This window comes from Anolis sagrei, chromosome 2 (genome assembly GCF_037176765.1).
Source record: "Anolis sagrei isolate rAnoSag1 chromosome 2, rAnoSag1.mat, whole genome shotgun sequence".
Lineage (NCBI taxonomy): Eukaryota > Metazoa > Chordata > Lepidosauria > Squamata > Dactyloidae > Anolis > Anolis sagrei.
This window is the reverse complement of record NC_090022.1, coordinates 34,080,170-34,100,398: the sequence shown is the minus strand read 5'-3', so window position 1 is coordinate 34,100,398 and position 20,229 is coordinate 34,080,170. Positions and strand designations below refer to the sequence as shown.

Sequence of the window (20,229 nt, the reverse complement as noted above, 5' to 3'; positions counted from 1 at the left end):
TTCCAACTTAAAATTTTCCCCATATGGGCTATAAATCCCATAATATGAACATTGCCTGCAAGCACTGGAAATGCAGCATGTCCTCTTCAGTTCAGTTTGTTACACATCTGCACCTCTCTTTTCTTTTCCATTCCCATCAACACATTACACTTCACTCACTCTTCAAATGTCTTGTTTGTTAAAGGATAATAAAGAGTGATTTATTTCAGTTGGAGGGCATTGATCCATTGCAAGTACAGCAATAAGTGAATAGCTACAAAGATCGGTCAATTAAGCAGGAGCGTTGAATTCTTAAAATGCTTCGAGTCTCTAAGCATATGTACAATATTTTCCTTCAGAACTGAATCATTGCATCCTTTCTGCCTCCCCACTCCAGGATGCTCTGCAAAGTGGCTTTGCATGCAGGAGGCAGATATCCTAATCTGGGGCATCTTCAGTATTGATAACCATGTGTCTAATAAACCTATTAGTGCCTGCACTCATCTCACATTAAGTGTATAACTGAATGATGTGAGTCAAGAAATGGAGGGAGTAAAAAGAAGAATGGGAAGGGGAGGGAGAGAGAGAAGAAGTTAGGAAGAAAGAAAATGGAGATGGGTAAAGTTTTACTTAATTATCTAGGTGTATAGTACTATATGAGCAAAATGAGATTTTAAAAGAATTCACTTCAACTCACTGCACTGCATTATTATTCAATAATAATAATTATATATTGATTTTATTTTTCTGTACAGCAGGGAGTTGGGCTGCATTTATTTATTTCGTGTCAAAATAATTGCATAAATAAGTATAAAACTAATAAAAATAGAGGGAGCATAAACAGCTAAATAATTTTAGACCAAAAACTGGCAACAGCAACCGCATAGTCTGTAGCTTTAAACAATTCTGCCTCTGTGCATGAGGCAGGGCATTGTGGGCAAGCTTACAGATGCAGAGTTGTTTGCTCTGCTCCACAGAGGATTCCTCTTGGCAGTGCCATTTTACCAAGTTGTCTTTTGATCTGCCGAATTCACTTCTGAGCCTGTTCAGGGACTTCCAAGTTGCCCACTCTTGGTTTGCTCCTGGACGCAGATCCTCGTGGGGGGAGCAGCCAATTGGGATTTTCTGGTTTAGCCTCCCAGAAAGATGCACTTGCTGTTGTTCATGAACCTTAAGAGGAGTGGTGGTTCTCATGAAGTTTTTCCTTGATTTCAGTCTATCAGGAGGAGGCTGATAGCCATACAGTGGGTGGCTTTAAGTGTTCAACATTATTTCTCTTCCAGTTAGCAGCACACCAGCTAGCTTATAGAGTTTATCAACAGGTGTAGGTTGAGACATCCTGTGATTATTCTGCATGTTTCATTCAGTGTTGTATTCACCTGCTTCACATGGACAGACTTGTGTCAAACATTGCAGGCATACTCAGCAGTTGAGTAAGACAAGGCCAGGGCTGATGTTCTTATTAATTTTGGGTCTGCATCCCATACGCTGCCAATAAGTTTCCCAATGATGTTATTGCATCCAGTTACTTTGTACTTGGTATTCATACAATGTTTCCTAAATGTTAGTGTTCGATCTAAGGTGACACTGAGATATTTAGGATGGAAACAGTGTTCGAGCTCTTAACCTGGATTACCTTAGTGGTCTCTTCCAACTCTATAATTCTATGTTTTTTGTACAATAACATGCGGCTCTAATATACAGTAGAAACAAAACAGAATATAATCAATAGAAGAGGGAAAATACTGACAAGAGTCACTGTACTCCAGATAGTTTCAAACACATCCTTCATCCTGAACCCATTCTATTCCAAAACTCTTTTTTTCCATTCATTAATGTATTGTCAAAGGCTTTCATGGCTGGAATCACTGGGTTGTTGTAGGTTTTTTCGGGCTATATGGCCATGTTCTAGAGGCATTCTCTCCTGACGTTTCGCCTGCATCTATAGCAAGCATCCTCAGAGGTAGTGAGGTCTGTTGGAACTAGGAAAAAGGGTTTATTAATGACTCACTACCTCTGAGGATGCTTGCCATAGATGCAGGTGAAACGTCAGGAGAGAATGCCTCTAGAACATGGCCATATAGCCCGAAAAAACTTACAGCAACCTGGTTTATTAATGGTTATTCATTAATGGTTATTTCTTTTACTGTCCTGAGCTGGGCTTCAGAAACTTCCCCCTGAAGCATGCATAACTTGTCTTCCTAACAACAGTGTTATGAAATATATTTCCTCCTATCCTAAAACCTTTAGTTATGATGACAAAGGGAGAGGCACCAATTTGTTATGGTTTATTTTTAACTTCAGAATTATTGGGTAAATTAGTGACCTAAAATAAATTCATAGATAAATGCAGCAAATCAATAACTGAACATATTCATTCCTAGTCAATCAAAACATTTTAAACGATTTGAAGATATACAGTTATATTTCAATGTACCAATCAAGATTTGACATTGTGAAATTTTGATTTTTTTTTATGTTAGTCATTCCTTCCTATGCTTAGTTCTTCTTTTCTTTTATTTTAGGTGAATTGCCAACGAGTTGCAAAGAAGTAAAACAGCTCAAAACAATCAGTGAGGATGGAGAATATTACCTTAAAGTTAAAGGAAGGCTCTTAAAGGTATTATTAATAAAACTTACACATGGTGTTAAGCTACAGTCAGATCACTGTAGGTGCTTGCCTTTCTGCTTTGCATTTCTATAAAATGTGTGCCACCATGTTATTACTTATAGATTTGGAATTCCATCTTCGCAGCATTAGAAACAGGATAGTCCACATTATGCAACATTGTCATTATAAATTCCTACATCAGTCTTTAATTTCTAGGCTTTGGAGGTGAAAAGTGAAAGCTGCCTGTGTGTGTGTGTGACAGAGAGATTAATCCTTGAATTTTAATTATGTGGTTGCATCTTGACGACTGCTTGCACTGTATAATTTTTTCTCAAGAATCCTAAACCATAATTAATTCTTTTCCTTTGTGACTTCTGCCTTTCTATTTTTCAACTTTTGATTTCCTAGCCATGCACTTAGCAGCAAGTGTTAGACGTTTGATAGAATTATGGTGTATTTCTTTCAGATATATTGTGCTGGTATGGAATCTGACAGACCAAAAGAGTATGTGACTCTGGTGAAGGGCGAAGCAGAGAATTTCTCAGAAGTCTACAGCTACAGGTAAGAACACACGCCACCCCACATTTGATGTTACTTTGTTTTCTGTTCCTGGTGTTATTATTTGTTGTCATGAGTAGAAAAAGGGCTTTCTTTTGATTCAGATTACATAACCCAACCGAGTGTCCATACAATGGAAGTAGAAGAGAAGATTGCCAATGTAGGAAAGATTACACCGCAGCTGGCTTTACCACCTTCAGCAAAGTCAGGCTGGACCTGAATGCGATGCAAATAATAAGTGAGTAACAACAAGGCTTTTATCACCTGAATATTTTCTGATGCATGAGGTTCAATTATCCATTTAAAGTAGACTAATCTAGCAAGCACATTCCTTGCATTGCATGGATTCAACATTTATGGTACAGGGTGTCAGGGCTTCTTAAATCTTTTTCCATTTGCAACCTGTTTTTGCCTGAGAAATATTTAGGCAACCCCGGGGTATATAAGTATATAGAATAGATATACAAATCAAATATTTTCTGATAACAAATCATAAAGAAATTTATTTCAAAAATATCTCTTTGTTATACATATGATTTTGCCATTTATTAAAGATGAAAGCAAACTTGTATACTAATGAGATGGATATGCTTGTTTATTTTTCAATAAGGTAAGGGTAAAGGCTTCCCCTGACATTAAGTCTAGTCGTGTCCAACTCTCGGTGGTGGTGCTCATCTCCATTTCAAAGCCAAAGAGCTGGCATTGTCCATAGACATCTCCAAGGTCATGCGGCCAGCATAACTGCATGAAGCAGTACCTATTGATCTACTCACATTTACATGTTTTCAAACTGCTAGGTTGGCAGAAGCTGGGACTAACAGCAGTAGCTCACCACGCTCCCCTGATTTGAACCACCCGCCTTTTGGTCAGCAAGTTCAGCAACTGAATGGTTTAACCCACTGCGCCACCAGGGGTCTTTCTTCTTTTTTTACATAAAGAATTAAATCTTAGCTGAATAGTTGATACCAAGAGACACAGAGCAATATTTCTAATTCCATTCTGTAATGCTTGAATTGAACTCATATCGACATCTCTCTTGTTCCCATCACTGTCTGTTCACATACATGTATTTGGTCCATATCCTTTCTTTCCTTCCCCAAAACAAATAAACTTGTCCTTCCTGCACAAGTTGCATGCAAATTCTACATGAACTTTTTACTGACAGATGACTGATGTTTTTGATTTCAAATGAGTATGGTTTGTTTTTTATTATCAAAATTTGAAGGGATGTTTTTCTGAAACTGGCAAGATAGCTTTCAAGCAAAATTGGCATTTCCAAGGTTTGCTAAACAAGGCCGACTATTTTCCCCTTTTTTATGAAGTACAGCTGAACCATTTGCTGCATATTGTTGCTAACAGATTCATGTAAATGTTTAAAACAGTCATTAAGTGGCAAGATGAACTTTTTTTCAAAACCACATTCGAGAACTCCAAATAAGACTCAAAACCCACAGTTTAAGAAGCTTTGCACTATGGTACAGTACTTTTTCTTTAGGTTAGTTCCAAAAGGCAACAAGAACTCAGTTTCCTAGAGTTTGCTCCATATTCTTGCACCTTACAACATTAAGCTTCTAGAAAGTTTTATTTATCTCTTCAAAGTTCAAATGTGATAAAACACAAATGTAACCCTCTAAATCCTGTTCCACATGTCAGCTCATTTTTCCCAATGGCAGAATAATAAATTCTTGGAGGAAAAGGTATATGGCCTCCTTGCAGCTTTCTTTTTAGATTCAAGCCCTGCTTGAAAGCAAAAAAGACGTGCAGTAAAAAGTGTGTGGCGTGTTTCACCCTTTAGCAAAAATGCTGTAGCTTATCTTTGTTTCAGCCAGACTTTGGTCTAGAGACTGTTCCCCTTGAAATACTGCCGAAAGGTGACAGTGGGATTTGAGTTAAGCCAAATGGAATTAAGTTGCAGATCTTTACACAGCATAGGACCAATCTAAAGCCTGTTTATACCGTACCCAAATCAACTTGAGATGAAGCATGCCTCCGCTCCACCTCCATGAGAATCCTAAAATTTCAAACATGATGCAAAACATAATAAGAAAACTAGACTATAGCTTTGAGGTGAGAGAAATATCAGCAGAAATACCCTGAGCATGCTTCCTCTGGATAAAAGTGGGGAGATTTAAAAGCTTGGTGTTTCTGCATATTTAAGATGTCTGTAGTCTTAAAGGTTTTTCAAGAGATCCTTTCCCATTTTTTAATGTGCACACATCAAAATGCCATTCCAAGCTGCACACTTGATTGTCAGCTTTATTATGTATAGAACTCCCCAGTGGATCCATATAATCAATGTATAAAGACAGTTGGGCTACATGAAAACTAATACATTAGTTTTGTTTCGTTTTTCTTTTTGCTTTTTTCGCAGCAACTGATTTACAGTTTGCACAGACACTTGATGGACGACCTGTTCCTTTTGCCACTGCTGGGGATTGCTACAGTGCAGCCAAGTGCCCACAGGTAACTCAACAATATTTCCCAAATCATGGATCCATTTGTTACAGTCCAGAATCGAGATTTTCCTTGATCAAAGCAGTCACACTTCAGTTGTTGTTGCATTCTACACTTCCTAATCGAATGCTCCCCCCCCCCCCCCCGCGTATTATAGTGCATTGTCTTCTAACAGCAATGCTCAAATGGTCAGTTAATGTGACTTATATTCTTCAAAAGCATTCTCAGGGCAGCAAACAAAAAAAATGGTTAAAGTAATCAGTCATCTAACATCATTTTGTGAAACAGGATAATATTACAAAGAGGTTCTTATAAATTAGAGCCACTCAGGTAAAATATACAAGTGTAAAATTATGAGCAAATAAAAATATATGTAGTATGTTTGGACAGTTTACCTGTCCGAATGTATCTTCCTTTACGAACCATCAAGGACCTTAAGATCATCCGGAGAGACCCTGCTCTCAGTCCCACCGCCTTTGCAGTGGCGTTTGGTGGGGGTGAGAGACAGGGCCTTTTCCTTTGTGGCTCCTCGGCTGTGGAACTCCCTTCCTAATGAGATCAGATCCTCCCCCTCACTCCTGACCTTCTGGAAGAAACTCAAATCCTGGATGTGGGATCAAGTGTTTGCAGAATAGACTGATTTTTCTGGGAAAGCGAATGTTTTAATGGATAACAATGGACTGTTTTTAGGATGATGATTTGAACTGGCAAACTGTTTTAATGCAATGTGTATTGATAACTGTCTTAATTTGTACTGACTGTATTTTAAGCTATGTTTTATTGTGTGTTGGCATTGAATAGTTCCTGTTGGTAGCCGTCCTGCGTTCCTCTTTGGAGGTTTAGAAGGACGGGATATAAATGTTTTAAATACATACATACATACATACATACATACATACATACATACAGTGTTTCTCAACCTGTGGGTCAGGACCCCTGGAAAGGTTGTGAGGTTGACAAAAACCATCACAAAACACATATTTCTGATGGTCTTAGGAACCCCTTTGGCAGAGGAGGCTGAAGATCTCTCCGCCTGTCTTTCTCTTCCTTGTTGTTGGTGAACTGCAACTCCCAGAATTCTAAAACAGCCTCTCCCCCAACCCCACCAGTATTCAATGTTGGTCATGTAGGTAGCGTGCCAAGTTTGGTGCAATAGCAAAATTACAGTTATGAAATAGCAACGAAAATAATTTTATGGTTGGAGGTCACCACAACATGGGGAACTGTCTTAAGGGTTCGTGGCATTAGGAAGGTTGAGAACAACTGCTGTAGTAGGTAGTGTTGGGGGTACCTCTGTAGAAAAGGAATTCTAAATACAGTGGATGGACAAAGAGATAGGATTATCTGGTCATTTTGGATGATCAAAGGCTCCAGATGAGAACCCCGTAAAAGCCATCTATGTAACTAGGTAATTTTATGTGGTAGCAAGTATCCCTTGAGCTACACTATTATTTTTTTAGTATAATTTTTATTGAAGGTTTTCAAGGGTAAAGGTCCAGAAAGGATCTGGGTTTGGATTTGGGTTGGGGTTGGGGTTAGGGTTAAAGCTTGAGAGATAGAAAAAAAGGAAGAAAGAGGAAAAAAAAGAGCGAAAGAAAAAATAAGAAAAAAGTATTAAACTTCCATTCTTCTTTATAATGGTATTGAAAAAAACTTAAGAATTCCTTTCTTTTTTCTATATGGGTTGTTTGATGTCGGTGATTCTCCGCTCCTAGACTCTCTTCATAGTAGCATCTTGAAATTGTTTTCTTTTATCCATTCCTTAATGAGGGTCCAGTTTGTTACTTTAATATGTATTCTGTTGTACTGCTAATAAAAACGTCAGACGATCCATGTTCATTATGTCTAATGTCTTTTCTAACCAGTCTTCCTTTGTTGGTATTATATTTTGTCTCCAAACTCTCGCAAATACAATTCGGGCTGCTGACATTAGATAGATGAACAGTTTATCTGTATTTGTATCCCAGTCTGTATTGATCATCCCTAAATTGAGCTACGCTATTCTTAATTTATTATGTTTCAAACTTAGGAAGCATTTGCATTAAGATCCCATCCTTTTAAGCATTGCATTGAGAGACCCAGCCTTTTAATATATTAAATAAGAACGCTTCTCTTTCTGTTTAATAACAAGTTAAGAAGGGAAAAAGAAAAAAATGTCTCTTCAGCTAGTCAAATATGGAAAAGGGCTGGTTGGCTTTCTCTGATCACCAGCAGAACATGATGTGCATGACATTATTATGCAAAGGACACGAATGCCCTCAGCTGGCGGTCTGCTGTAAAGCAGCCTTTCTCCAGAAAGCAAGAAATGAGAAGAAATGCTTAATCTCACTCCTGCTGTGATTTGTACAGTATGTGCTAATCGCTATGAGGGTTTGGAACAATTGAAAACATCGCCGGGGAGATCTTGTTAGAATAGCAACACTGTTACATGGGAGTTTGCAGGCATTTTATTTCATTTTATGCGTGCCTTGTATTGTTCAGTAACCATTTCAGGAAGCATGTATAATTCTTGCCTTTTTCCATTTCTAATTTTTTTCAAGGGTCGCTTTAGCATCAACCTCTCTGGAACTGATCTAGCAGTACCACAAGCATCAAAATGGCTTTCCCAAGGGAACTACGCTGTTTCCGAAATTATAAAATCACCAGTAAGGAAAAAAATATGTCACTGTTCTTACCAAACACAGCATATTTCTTCTTTCCTGACATGCAGCTAATTGCGGTGTGCCTCCTCCTGGGAGGAGGGGAACTAAACCAATCTTTTGACATCTAATGTAAAGTGCACTAAGTGCAAAACATAGTCTGTCATGGGTGGATTTGGAGAAACAGATTGGCATAAATTCAACTTGATCTGTATTATTGCAATTAATTAGTGGGTCTGCTTAACCGTGAAGCTAAAAACATTGAGCACAGTGGTCCAGACACTTCTTTAATTAGTTGTCTGAGTCCTCAGGAAGTGTACAGTTGGGAGCCTGCTCTAACAGGGCTACTGAGCATAATAAAATACTAAGGGGATTACTCCTCCAAGGGCCTGTGGGCCGGCCTCTCTCCCTCCCGTTCTGGATCCAGGTACAACATTTGCAGACACACAGCAAATCATTTCTTAAACACAGTTAGAATCATAAAATCGTAGAGTTGGAAAGAGACCACAATGGCCATCCAATCCAACCCCCTGCCATGCAGGAACACACTATCAAAGCAACCCAGACAGCCCCTGCTTAGAAACCTCCAGAGGAGACTCCACCACAATCTGGAACAGCATATTCCATGGCCAAACAGCTCTTACCATCAGGAAGTTCTTCCTAAAGCTTAGGTGGAATCTCTTTTCTTTGTGTTAGATGCAGTTGTATATGCCAGTTGTGTAGTACTTCTCAGCCTCAAAAAGCAGTAAACTTTTAAACAAACCAGTATGGGGTAAATTTAGTGTTTTAAAACATTTACCTTTTTAGTGCCCACTGACTAATAGGCAGTACTTTTAAAGCAGCTCCACTGGCTCCCAATAAGTTTCTGGGCCCAATTCAAAGTGCAGGAGATTACCTATAAAGCCCTATACGCTTCAGGTCTAACCTATCTTTGAGACCGCATCTCCTTCTACGAACTGGCATGGGCATTAAGATCTGCTGAGGAGGCCCTTCTTTCAGTCACACCACCATCTCAAACACGGTTGGTGGGGACGAGAGTGAGGGCCATCTTAGTGGTGGCTCCCTAGCTCTGGAATACCCCCCCTAAAGAAATTAGATTAGCCTCCTTTCTTCAGGCCTTCCAGGTGAGTCTAAAAACATGGCTCTTCAGGTAGGCCTTTGAGCCTGAAGAAATCCATGGCCAATGTCCATGGTCATTGATAGTACTGGCCCACACTTTAATTGATTGTTATGACAGATAGATGGCCCTCAGGTTCCACTGCATTTTAGGAATTTTATAATTTTCAAATGTTTATAATTTTATCACTGAGATTTTTATGCACTGTTGGTTATACTTATGTCATTGTATTTATACTTACATATTGTTGTCTGCATGTGGCACTTAGAGTGCTTCTGAGAGCTACCCTAAGTCCCATTGAGGAGATGGTGGTGGGGTACAAATAAAGATGATGATGATGATGATGATGATGATGATGATGATGATTATTATTATTATTATTATTTAAGATCTGCACCCAAATGATCCAGAGATATTCAGGAAGTGGAGGCAGCACATATAGGGTAAAGAGCAGGGTGAAATCTTCCAAAAAACAAAACATTATAGAGCATTTTTTTTAAAAAAAATAGGACATTCCCAAGGATCATCTGCATCTTGTACCCTGGCTCTCAAAGCCATTGTGACCTTACCAAATAGATGCATGTAAAAATTGGACCTAATACTCTCAGAAATTAAATTACTATGTCACATACTAGGTTTCTTAAATAAAACCACGTGGGTAGTGAAAGATAAATAATATATAATATCTGTGTGTTTACTTTGCAAGAACTAGTTTGTTGCCCTGGACAGGGCACTGCAAACAACAGAACTGCTGTCAAGCTTGAGCTGTTCACAATTTTAGCTGTCAGAGTTTAAAACAGAAAAGCCAGGGCAGTGAAAAATAAAAGCCATTTTAGACTCAATCTTAAAAGTGACAGTGCAGAAGAAAGCTTTCACTGGTAAAGCTAAAGCAGCTGAAAGAAATCAGTGCTGAGCACAAAAGACCAAGGGAGAGTCCCAGCTGACAAAATTAAAATGAAAGCTAAGAGGCAATTGATGTAGAATACATCACTTTACCTGCATAACCTATCAGACATCGCTCTTGAAATTTAAATACGAAGAGAATAAGGGAGCAACACTGCTCATAGGAATTGGGTACCAGGTTCACAGATCAATAATATCACACAGAATTTTCATACTAATAGCAAAAAAGGGACTGGAAGATTTTGAATGCCACTTGGCCTATCTTTGATCTGTCTTTTTCCTTCTGAGGGCCCTTCCTCACAGCCCTATATCCCAGAATATCAAGACAGAAAGTCCCACAATATATGCTTTGAACTGGGTTATCTGAGTCCACACTCAGATAATGTGGGATTTTTTTTTTTGCCTTGATATCCTGAGATAAAGGGCTGAGTGGAAGGACCCTGAGAAATATTTGAATGTCAAAAAGGATCCAAGTACAGCATATACTTTAGGGGAGGAGTTAGAAGATTTATTGCACTTATTTGTATGCTAGCTAAGGCCCCTTCCTCACTGCATTAGTTCACAATATTTTAAATGGAGATCAAATTAATGTGAATCTTGAAGGTGCTGCTTGTTTTGTTGTCTCATTTCTTCGTCATATTTTTTTCTCTTTAAATAAAGCTCTTTCAAAGCAAAAACATCCTTTTAGAGTTTTGAAAAAAAAACCTTGCCTACTCAGAAGTAAGTTCCCTTCTGTTTACTAGGATTTATTCTGAAGAGTTCACTTATGCAATCTTTCCATATTTTAGCAGTAAACTATCTGTCTGTGACCAATGCTTGTTGTTTGTGTCAGTAGACAAGCCAGTAGTGTTGGTATTGTGCTCTTAGGCTGGATCTACACTGCCCTATAGCCCAGGATCTGAATTTGTTTTTATTATTCCCTATATCTGTTTTAAACTGGATTATATGAGTCTACACTGCCAGATAATCTAGGATAAACAGATAATCTGGGGGCCCTTCCACACAACTGAATAAAATCCTACATTATCTGCTTTGAACTGGAATATATGGCAGTGTGGATTCAGATAACGTAATTCAAAGCAAATATTGTGGTTTTTCTCCCTTGATATTCTGGGTTATATGGCTATGTGGAAGGGGAATGTGATCAGATCTTGGGATATAGGGCAGTATAGATGCAGCCTTATTCTTATTCCATATGTTGCTCTCTCCCCCCCCCCCTCTCTATATATATTCCTTGTGTTTGTACAGTACATGGACTCACTCACATACATACAGGTTGTAAAGAATTCCATTTACTCTATTCTGACTCCTTTCTTTCTTTCTTAAACTACAGGATGGTACCAAAGTTATAGGGAAATGTGGTGGTTACTGTGGAAAATGTACTCCATCATCTGGAACTGGCCTCGATGTCCAAGTGTTTTAGCAATAGTAAGTTCTGAATTTTGGATTTTGCTACCATACAAGCATTGAAAAGTCCTGATACCCCTGATACTAAGGAATATATTTATTTTTACTAAATAAATAAGTAATCAATCAATTAGTCAGTAAGTACTACTCATTTAAGTAAAACGTAATTCTAGGTAAGCAGACTTTGGATTACAAGAACACAGCCTGAGGCTGGATCTACACTGCCATATAATGGAGTTTCAGACTGCAGATGAACAATTATATGTCAGTATAGATTCATATAATCCAGTTCAATACAGTTATGTGGCAGTGTAGCTCCAGACTGAGATTTTGGTGCACTGCACTAACAAACTGGTGCAGTTGAGTCTAATAAGCTCAGTTCTAGCATAAGGACACACACTCTCCCTCAGCCAGTCTTCCCATATCATTAAATCTTTTGGGGAGGATTTTTTCAAAGTATCTATCACACATGTTGGTCACCATCATGTCAATAGCATATGCAAGTATAAGTTCCACTTACATTTGCATATGGATTCCTTTGGCTATTGTGGAGGTTGCTACCTTCTTCCGCTCTCTATCATTTCCAAAATGCCCACTGGATATGCCTTTTTACTTCAGTAATCCCCTACTCCACTCTATGGCTGTTCCTTTGCTGATGGAGAGTGGCCAGGATCTGTGAAGTTCTTGCTTATATTCTTATAGTCAAACACTCATCGTCCTCCAGAGCAGCTCTTAGTCCTTGGTCTGTGACTAGCAGTGGAGACATCTTGAAGGTTTCTCCAACCCCCACATCCCCTCTCTCCATCAGTAATGGAATAGTTATGGGAGAGTCCGTCACAACACTGCTGAATCCTGGGCTTGGCGATAGGACAACCATAGCAGAGTTCCACATACACAATGTTTACTCTATACACAGCCATGTAAAATCTCAAGGCCCTTCCACACAGCCATATAACCTAGAATATCAAGGCAGAAAATCCCACAATATGTGCTTTGAACTGGGTTATTTGAGTCTACACTGCCATATATTCTAGTTCAAAACAATTAATGTGGGATTTTATTCAGCTCTGTGGAAGGGGCCTCAGTCATTTTGTGTTTTTCAAAAGGGGAAATTTGTTTTTATTATTCCCTATTTGTGGAACTCTCACTCCATAAAGGAATGACTATCAACCACTTTGCTGTCTTTTTAGTTCGAAGTTAAAACACATTTTCTCTCTTGGCCTCAGCATGTTAATCCTTTTTTCTGTTTTATTATGTCTTGTTTTCATTGGGCTTAGGATAATATGACCATTGCTCTGATATATTTCAGTGAGGGCAGTTTTACTGTCTTTGAGTAAATTACAAAAATAGTGCCAGTAGTAGCAGTGGTAGTAGTATCACTTTTGCATAAATGGATAAAATATATAAATTGTAACAGTGGTCATGACTGTGATGAAATAGCTACAGATGCAGTGACACCACTGAGCACCCTTCACATCAATCTTTGGACTACTTCATGAACACAACACAAAGGCCCCTTGCCAATTGGAAGGGTGTATGCTATGTCAGATGACAACAATCCCATAATTTTGGTTGCTCCAGAACCTGACAGTTTATGGGAAAGAGTAAATAATTCCTTGAGCATGTGTGGCCATACAAGCAGAATTCCTTTAGAAGCATACAAAGCCAACAGGAAATGCCGTAGATGTAATTTTCATGATACAATGATTTAGTGTCGAGGATATTATTCTTCCAGGAGAAAGTATAAAAATATATTTGACCCAGATTGAGCTGTATAAAGAAAGAAAAGTGCTCTTTTGTGTCCTGTGCTCATTCAGATGGCTTCCCTCATGAAGGGACAAACTGTTCTTTTTTAGTCCACCAATGCTACTGAAAGTTGAAATGAAAAGTCTGCATCATGTTTTCAATTCCCAGGAGTTCTGAATGCCGGGAGCTGAAGCAAGACGGATGAAGGATAATGAAGCAATACCTCTTGCCTTCCACTTTTGTACTTTTTCCTCTTTGTGTGCATCTGAATGTGTGTATGGATGCATGCATGTCTATGCTTGTTTGCATATGTATGTGTGTGTGTGCATGCGTATGTATGGGAGTGTGTGGTGTATATTCTTTATGTTGTAAAGTATAATATTTATGTCTGGAATTATTTATTTTTGATTTAATATTTTTGTACGTAAAATGTTTATATTAAGGCTGCTTATCCTGTGTTTTTTTTTAATTTTAATTTTTAAATCTTGCAGTCATACCACTGCATTTTACGTACTCTACATTATATGTAGCATTATGACAAAAGTGATACTTTTATTGTCACTATACTCAATTGTTTACCTTCAATCAGTCATTTTTCATCATTTTTACAGGCTGCACTGATCTTTGTAAGGTGCTAAATGGTTTGTGTTAGGTATTTTTGGCATTTTAGAACTTCTTTCTTAGGAGAAAGAGAAAATTATGATATTTTTAAAAAATGTGTAAGTCCATTGGTGTTATGCAGGGACTCAGTGAAAACACACCAGGATACCATGGCTTTATCAATAGCCTTGGATATTTTTGTAATGGCATACAACCTCTTCTGGCCAGTACCTTAATAGCCACTGGCCTGGTGCTAACATGATAATATTTATTAATATCCTTTAGGATTTATAGACTAAATCCTGTAGCACACCACATAGTAATGGAAGATAAATAAGTAATTTGGGATCAATTGAGGTCACATCCAAACATTGGCCAAGATTCTGCACTGAGCGACAGGGCATAAAGTTTAGTTCAGACAGAAAATGCCCTGTCACCCTTCTCGCCTTCCTCAGGACTCATCTTCCTGCTGCAGGACTCATGTCATTTTCTGAGAACTCCTCCAAAGTCTACATATTTCTTGTATGACTGTCCTTTGGAGAGTATAGGCAAATAACTAATCCCTCCACCACTGCCCAGTGCCCGCCTCTCTCCGCTGGCCACTATTCAGTCATAGTGCAGTTCCCTTGGAAAAAGTCTGTTTTGAGGGGGTAGAGGCCATTGTATGGAAGAGGTTTTAAGTTCTTCGTTCTATAATGACTAAAAGAAAAAGACATAAAATACTAGAGTATGTTACTATTAGGATGCCAGTCTTTGAAAATAAGAATGATTTTTAAACAGAGTTCAAGGGAACCTTCGTGTTCTTCAGAAGTTCACAGAAAGTTCTTTCCTGATTTTATTTATTTATGCTTAGGAAATGAATGTATTTCCTAGGAATTATACTGATTTCTTACCACTCTTTCATTTCATGCATATTTGCAGCCATGTGGGGGGTAGCTGTCTCACCTGTTGCAAGAAAAATAAGGAATTTAATGGCACTTTAGGGACGAACTAGTTTTACTCAGCGTAAGCTTTCATGGATGCAAAGATCATACTTTTTGAGTTCTCCTTCACTACCCAGCATGAGGCAGGAGTCACATGATTTCTACTGTTCTTTCTGAAGACTCCAGGCCCCCTTGTGTCATGTTTTTCTTTGCAACCTTTGAATCAGAACTAGAAAGACTAGCACCTCAAAGAAGAAAGAGTACCAAGCAAAATAAAATTCTCACAAATGCATTAATTTATTGTACAGATAATTAGAAAAATAAACCAATATCCCACAATCAGTTATTGAATTGTGTATGACTGATTCCCAACACATATTCTGTGGTCAGGGCAGAGGAGAAAACCATTTTGTTTGGGATTTATCAAATTTCAATATCCATAATTATTTTTGGGATGACTGTCAACTACAGCAAAACTGTTGCCTGCAGTACCAGATTTGCAAAATCTTAACAAATATGAATAAACTTCTCCATACTTCTGTTTCGGTTTCTTATAGTGATGTATTAATTCAAAATGCCACAGTAACAGCAAATGAACTGAATGTGCAAAGACTTTACCTCACCACTGCAAATTTTAAAACACATGCATTGGAGACATACAGATCTTCATCCATCTTGCCAAAATAGACCTCAATGGACAGGTGTTTACTGATGAAGGACTTTGTGTCATGTCATGTCACATTGCTACTGCTGTTAACTGCCACCACCTTTACTTTGAATTATATCAACTCTAAGAATGAGAAATGTCTATGTTTCTCTATCACCAGCATCCCTGCTCAGCTCTTGCAGGCGCAAGGGATCCCTGCTCCCTTGATTTAGTCTATTCATTTGGAACTCAGTCTTCCTCTTTTTCTCCTGCATTCTCTCTTACCAAGCATTGTTGCCTTTTCTAGTGAGTCATACCTTCTCTGATGTGTCCCAAGTATAACAGTCTCTGTTTAGTCAACTTGGCCTCTAGAGAGAGTTCAGGCTTGATTTGATCTAGGGCCCAGTGAGGTGTCCTTTTAGCACTCCACAGTATCTTTTTGCAGCACCACATTTCAAATGATTTCATTTTTTCCTGTCAGCAATCTTCCTTGTCCAAGTTTTGAAACCATATGTTGAAATTGGAAATGTGGTGAGCCATCTAAACTTTAGTACTCAATGATACATCTTAATACTTGAGAATCTTGTCTAGTTCCTTCATAAGCTGCTTGTCGAAGTGCAAGGTATCACAGAATCATAGAATCATTGAATTGGAAGAGACCTCATGGACCATCCAGTCCAACCCCCTGCCAAGAAGCAGGAAAGATACATTCCGATGTCTTGACTATACTCTCCATTATGATTAATGACTGAACCAAGGTATAGAAAATCTTGAACTATTTTAGTTTCTTCATCGTCTACTTTATCTTCCTGTAAATCATTTCTGGTCGTTATTTTTATTTTCTTAAGGTTCAGCTGTAAATCTGCCTTTGCATTTTCTTCCTTGACTTGCTTCAGTAATCATTCCAAGTCTTCCCTTTCCTGGCACCTTTAGTCCTCTCATCTGAAGTATGGCAGTATTCCATTTGTTTCACTATATCTAGCTTCCCCTGAGTCATGCTTTTCACATTTTGTGTTTCTATAATATGTATTGTTCAGTTACAGACTTTTCTTTCACCATCAATTGCCCAAGTTGACATCAATTGTCTTAAGTTAAACTATACTTTACAATCAATATGGTGCTATCAGAATTGTTAACTCTTTTCTCACTATCCTTAACACTGGCATAGGAAGAAGTAGGTCTAATAGACTCTGAAGTCATTGCAAGATCAGGGCACCATGTTCCTCAACTCATGCATCCGGTTTTGTGATAATGAGGCAGTTTGTGATTTTCTCTGGATGTCTAGATCCATCTGAAAAAAAAAAGTATTTGGATCTCTTTAAAACTCTGGTGTGTAAACTGTTGTCCTTGATGTCTGTGAAGGAAAGCTTATGCCAATTAAAACTTGTTCATCTTTAGAGTTTGCTAGTCTTTTAGGTTCCACAAGCCTCTTGGCTGTTTCTGATTTAAAACAGAACTGCAAAATAATGACTTCACAAAAGAAGTTCTAAAACAAATGTTAGAGAAAAATGCACACTTTTCTATATGTGTGCACAGAAAGTAATAGAAGAATCCCTAGATACAATGATTCTTTCCAAAGTGTCTTGTATGTTTGTATGTTTTTTACATACATAAATACACATACATGGATTTCCTGTATCCAATTTTGATCTCATATTTTGTATATTTTTCCTACATCAAATTAGAGATTAGATCCTTGGGGATGGAAAATTGCCATCCCTCTATATAGCTGGGGGTGGTTGGAATGGTAAAAGATAGACATTTTCCATTTGCTGGATTTAAATCACAGAGAATTTCATTTCCAGTCTAAACACAACCATCTGTTCAACAGGTTGTACCTAGGGATGAGCATAGTTGCTGGATTTTGCTCCAGAAATAATTCAGAAGAGCCAGAAGTTAATCTTGATTACTAGAAGTTCAGTTATGCTGAGACTCTGTTTTATTGCCAAATATGCAAGAGCCAGATGCTTCATTCGCATTGTAAGTTGTGGCTGGGCCTATCTGGAGACCTCATGCACCAACATGGTTGGAATTAAATTAAATCACTCATGGGACTCATGAGAACAATACCCTGGTATGTGTGAATCCATGTAAATAGAATAAAATGGGCAACTTGTGTTGGGTTTCTTTCCAGTATAAACTCAGTTATCTGCAAGACAAATGTTTTACCTTGGTTGGATCAAGGCCAGTGTATGACCTTCTGTAGACAAGTTTCACTAGACACACGTATGCACACACACACATAGAACCTCAACATTCTGTAAATGTAAAAGATACATTTTAAAAAGACACGCTTGGTTTTACATTACATTATAATATTGACCACTATGTACCCTGATTCATTGTGTAATGGTTCTGTACTGCTGTCATTCAGCAGTGACAAGCATATTTTGTATTCATAAAGCACTAGTAGACCTTCTAGATTAGAGCATATCTGAAATAAGCAAACTTCTGCCAGTCAGAGTAGGCAGTATTGGGCCAGCTGGGATACTGATCTTTAAGATCTCTTCACATAGGGCTAAATTCAGCAGCATATGCCCATTTGGCCTTGGTCACCCACTGAGCTAGGCGGCTCCTGTCAGATGATGCCGGCGCAGCTCTGTGAGTGAAGGAGGATGGAGATGGCATGTGCTGCCGTGGCAACATGGGAAACTTCCCATATTGCCATTAGACTCAGTGTGGGGAAGCCATGTTCTCCACATGCACTCCACACTTCCCCCCAGCTGGAAGCGAGCGATGTAGGCGAGGGTACCAGATTTCCCACACTCAACAACAAAGCAGAGTGACACTGGCAGCCATTTGACAAGGATGCATAGTTGAAGTCTGGGCAAAGATCTCAAGGTGTATAAGATCTTTGTAGACTGTATGACATGTTCTTGCCCAGTAGAAAAAATCATGCTTTGATTGTTTGAAGTATAATTTCTCCACTGAAATGGATCTCACCATGATCCTTCCATGGTTGTTGGCAGCCTAAGTAGACCTATACAATATAAGCAGCTTCCTATGTTCATTGACATTATCTAAAATCTCATCATCTAAAAGTTCTTGCTTTCTGCCACCCAGATGAATTAGACTGTATTTCATTTGGCTCTACACGTATTATTCTCTATATAAATTATCTTAGCATATATCTCAAAAGAACTAAATATCTAGATATCTGTGGAAGACTAAATGTTCATATGAAGGTTGTGTCCATTCTTTACAAAATGCCAAAAATACCATTTCAAGATACATTCTGTAGAAACCACAAGTAATTTAAGGAAAAGCTTTTTTTAAAAAAAATTAAAAGTTATTGCCACTCATCATTTTAAAACTGTGTAAGGAAAAGGGAAAATTGCACTATAAGCATTAGGACAGAAACAGTGGTGCTTAATTGATGCTTAGAAATTTGCAATTTGCTTTTTGTTTTCAGTAATGAAGTGACTATGTATTTATGTTAAGAAATATTGGTTTTTTTAAAGACTGTACCTGCTTTTATACCAAGTAGTATCATAATGACTATCAACAGGGCAAAAACAAGCCTTAAAATTATGAAATGTAAAGAAATGATTGTTACATACTATTTTTAGTGTGACTGATGGGTTGTCATTGCTTTGCAAAAGGAGGACCATGTCAAGTGCATATATAAATATTGTACTCTTGTACCCATGACATTATTTTTATGAAACTCAATAACTTTTGCAAGCACTTTGGATATTCTGCTTTCTCTTTTTAAAAAAAAAATTTGACCATCAAAAAAAGATTACAAGATGTGTTTCTCTGGTCTTCCTTTGTTTACCATCATCATGCATCATTGCCTATGTGGTATCCTATGGCCAAAACACACTGTACACATGGGTTTCAATAAAGTTGGGTTTTTTTAATTTAAAAGAGTGCTGTCCAGTCATTTTGTGATATAGTCATTCACATAGAGGAGGAAAAAATGTAACAGTGGATCAAGAGCCAGCATGATGTAGTAGTTTGAGTGTTAGACTAGAACACCGAGAGACCAGGATTTGAATCTCTGCTTGGTCCTGAAAACTTCCCTCGGGGCACATTTACCGTGGAGAATGAATGCAGTTTGACACCACTAACTGCCATGGCTTAATGCTGTGGAATCATGAGAGTTGTTGTTTGGTGAGACACTAGCACTCTTTGGCAGAGAAAGCTAAAGACCATCTGAAACTACAACTCCCATGACTCCCATGGTAGCTAAAGTGGTGCCAAACACATACAGAGAAGATGCTCTGCCAGATTCAGGCAATTCCCTTCTGAATAAATCTATCCATGGAAATGCCAGTGAAGTGCAGTGTGTGGTGGCAGCAAAACAGAGCACCGCCGAGAGTCACCATAATTCAGAAATGATTTCAAGCCACACAGCACTTAAAACAATACTGGATCAGAAACAAGTTATTTTTGGGTGGATTAAAATTCCCAGATTTCCCCAACCAGTACAACCAGAGCCTTTCTCAGAACTCTTGCCATTCAGTGTTCCATCCCCAGTCCCTGGAGCAAACGGACTTTTCTGCTCATTTGTCTGGTGGTTCTTTGCCCAAGATAGGAAGATAAAACAATACCCTTTGCACATCTAAGCTGTGCTATGACCACAGGGGAGTTCCTGACTACACCACTTTGCCATTCCTTTTTTGGATGGAAAGCACAGAGGT

At 38.3% G+C, this 20,229-nt stretch overlaps 1 protein-coding gene across 6 annotated transcripts in view; it reads left to right on the top strand.

The window, feature by feature from the left end:
* Nucleotides 1-19,453, top strand: part of ADAMTS9 (ADAM metallopeptidase with thrombospondin type 1 motif 9) — a 170,831-nt gene extending 151,378 nt beyond the window's left edge. For 3 of the 6 annotated variants that reach the window (XM_067463451.1, XM_067463450.1, XM_067463452.1), the window contains 7 exons: nucleotides 2,505-2,599; nucleotides 3,057-3,151; nucleotides 3,253-3,386; nucleotides 5,520-5,611; nucleotides 8,143-8,247; nucleotides 11,595-11,689; nucleotides 13,583-19,453. In XM_067463451.1, coding sequence (XP_067319552.1) covers nucleotides 2,505-2,599; nucleotides 3,057-3,151; nucleotides 3,253-3,386; nucleotides 5,520-5,611; nucleotides 8,143-8,247; nucleotides 11,595-11,684 — 611 coding nt within the window. In that variant the 3' untranslated portion in view covers nucleotides 11,685-11,689; nucleotides 13,583-19,453. Of the gene's footprint in view, nucleotides 1-2,504; nucleotides 2,600-3,056; nucleotides 3,152-3,234; nucleotides 3,387-5,519; nucleotides 5,612-8,142; nucleotides 8,248-11,594; nucleotides 11,690-13,582 lie in introns of those variants that run through there. The other 3 variants (XR_010909137.1, XM_060766423.2, XR_009630845.2) reach the window with 3 other exon arrangements.
* The last annotated feature ends 776 nt before the right edge of the window (nucleotides 19,454-20,229 follow it).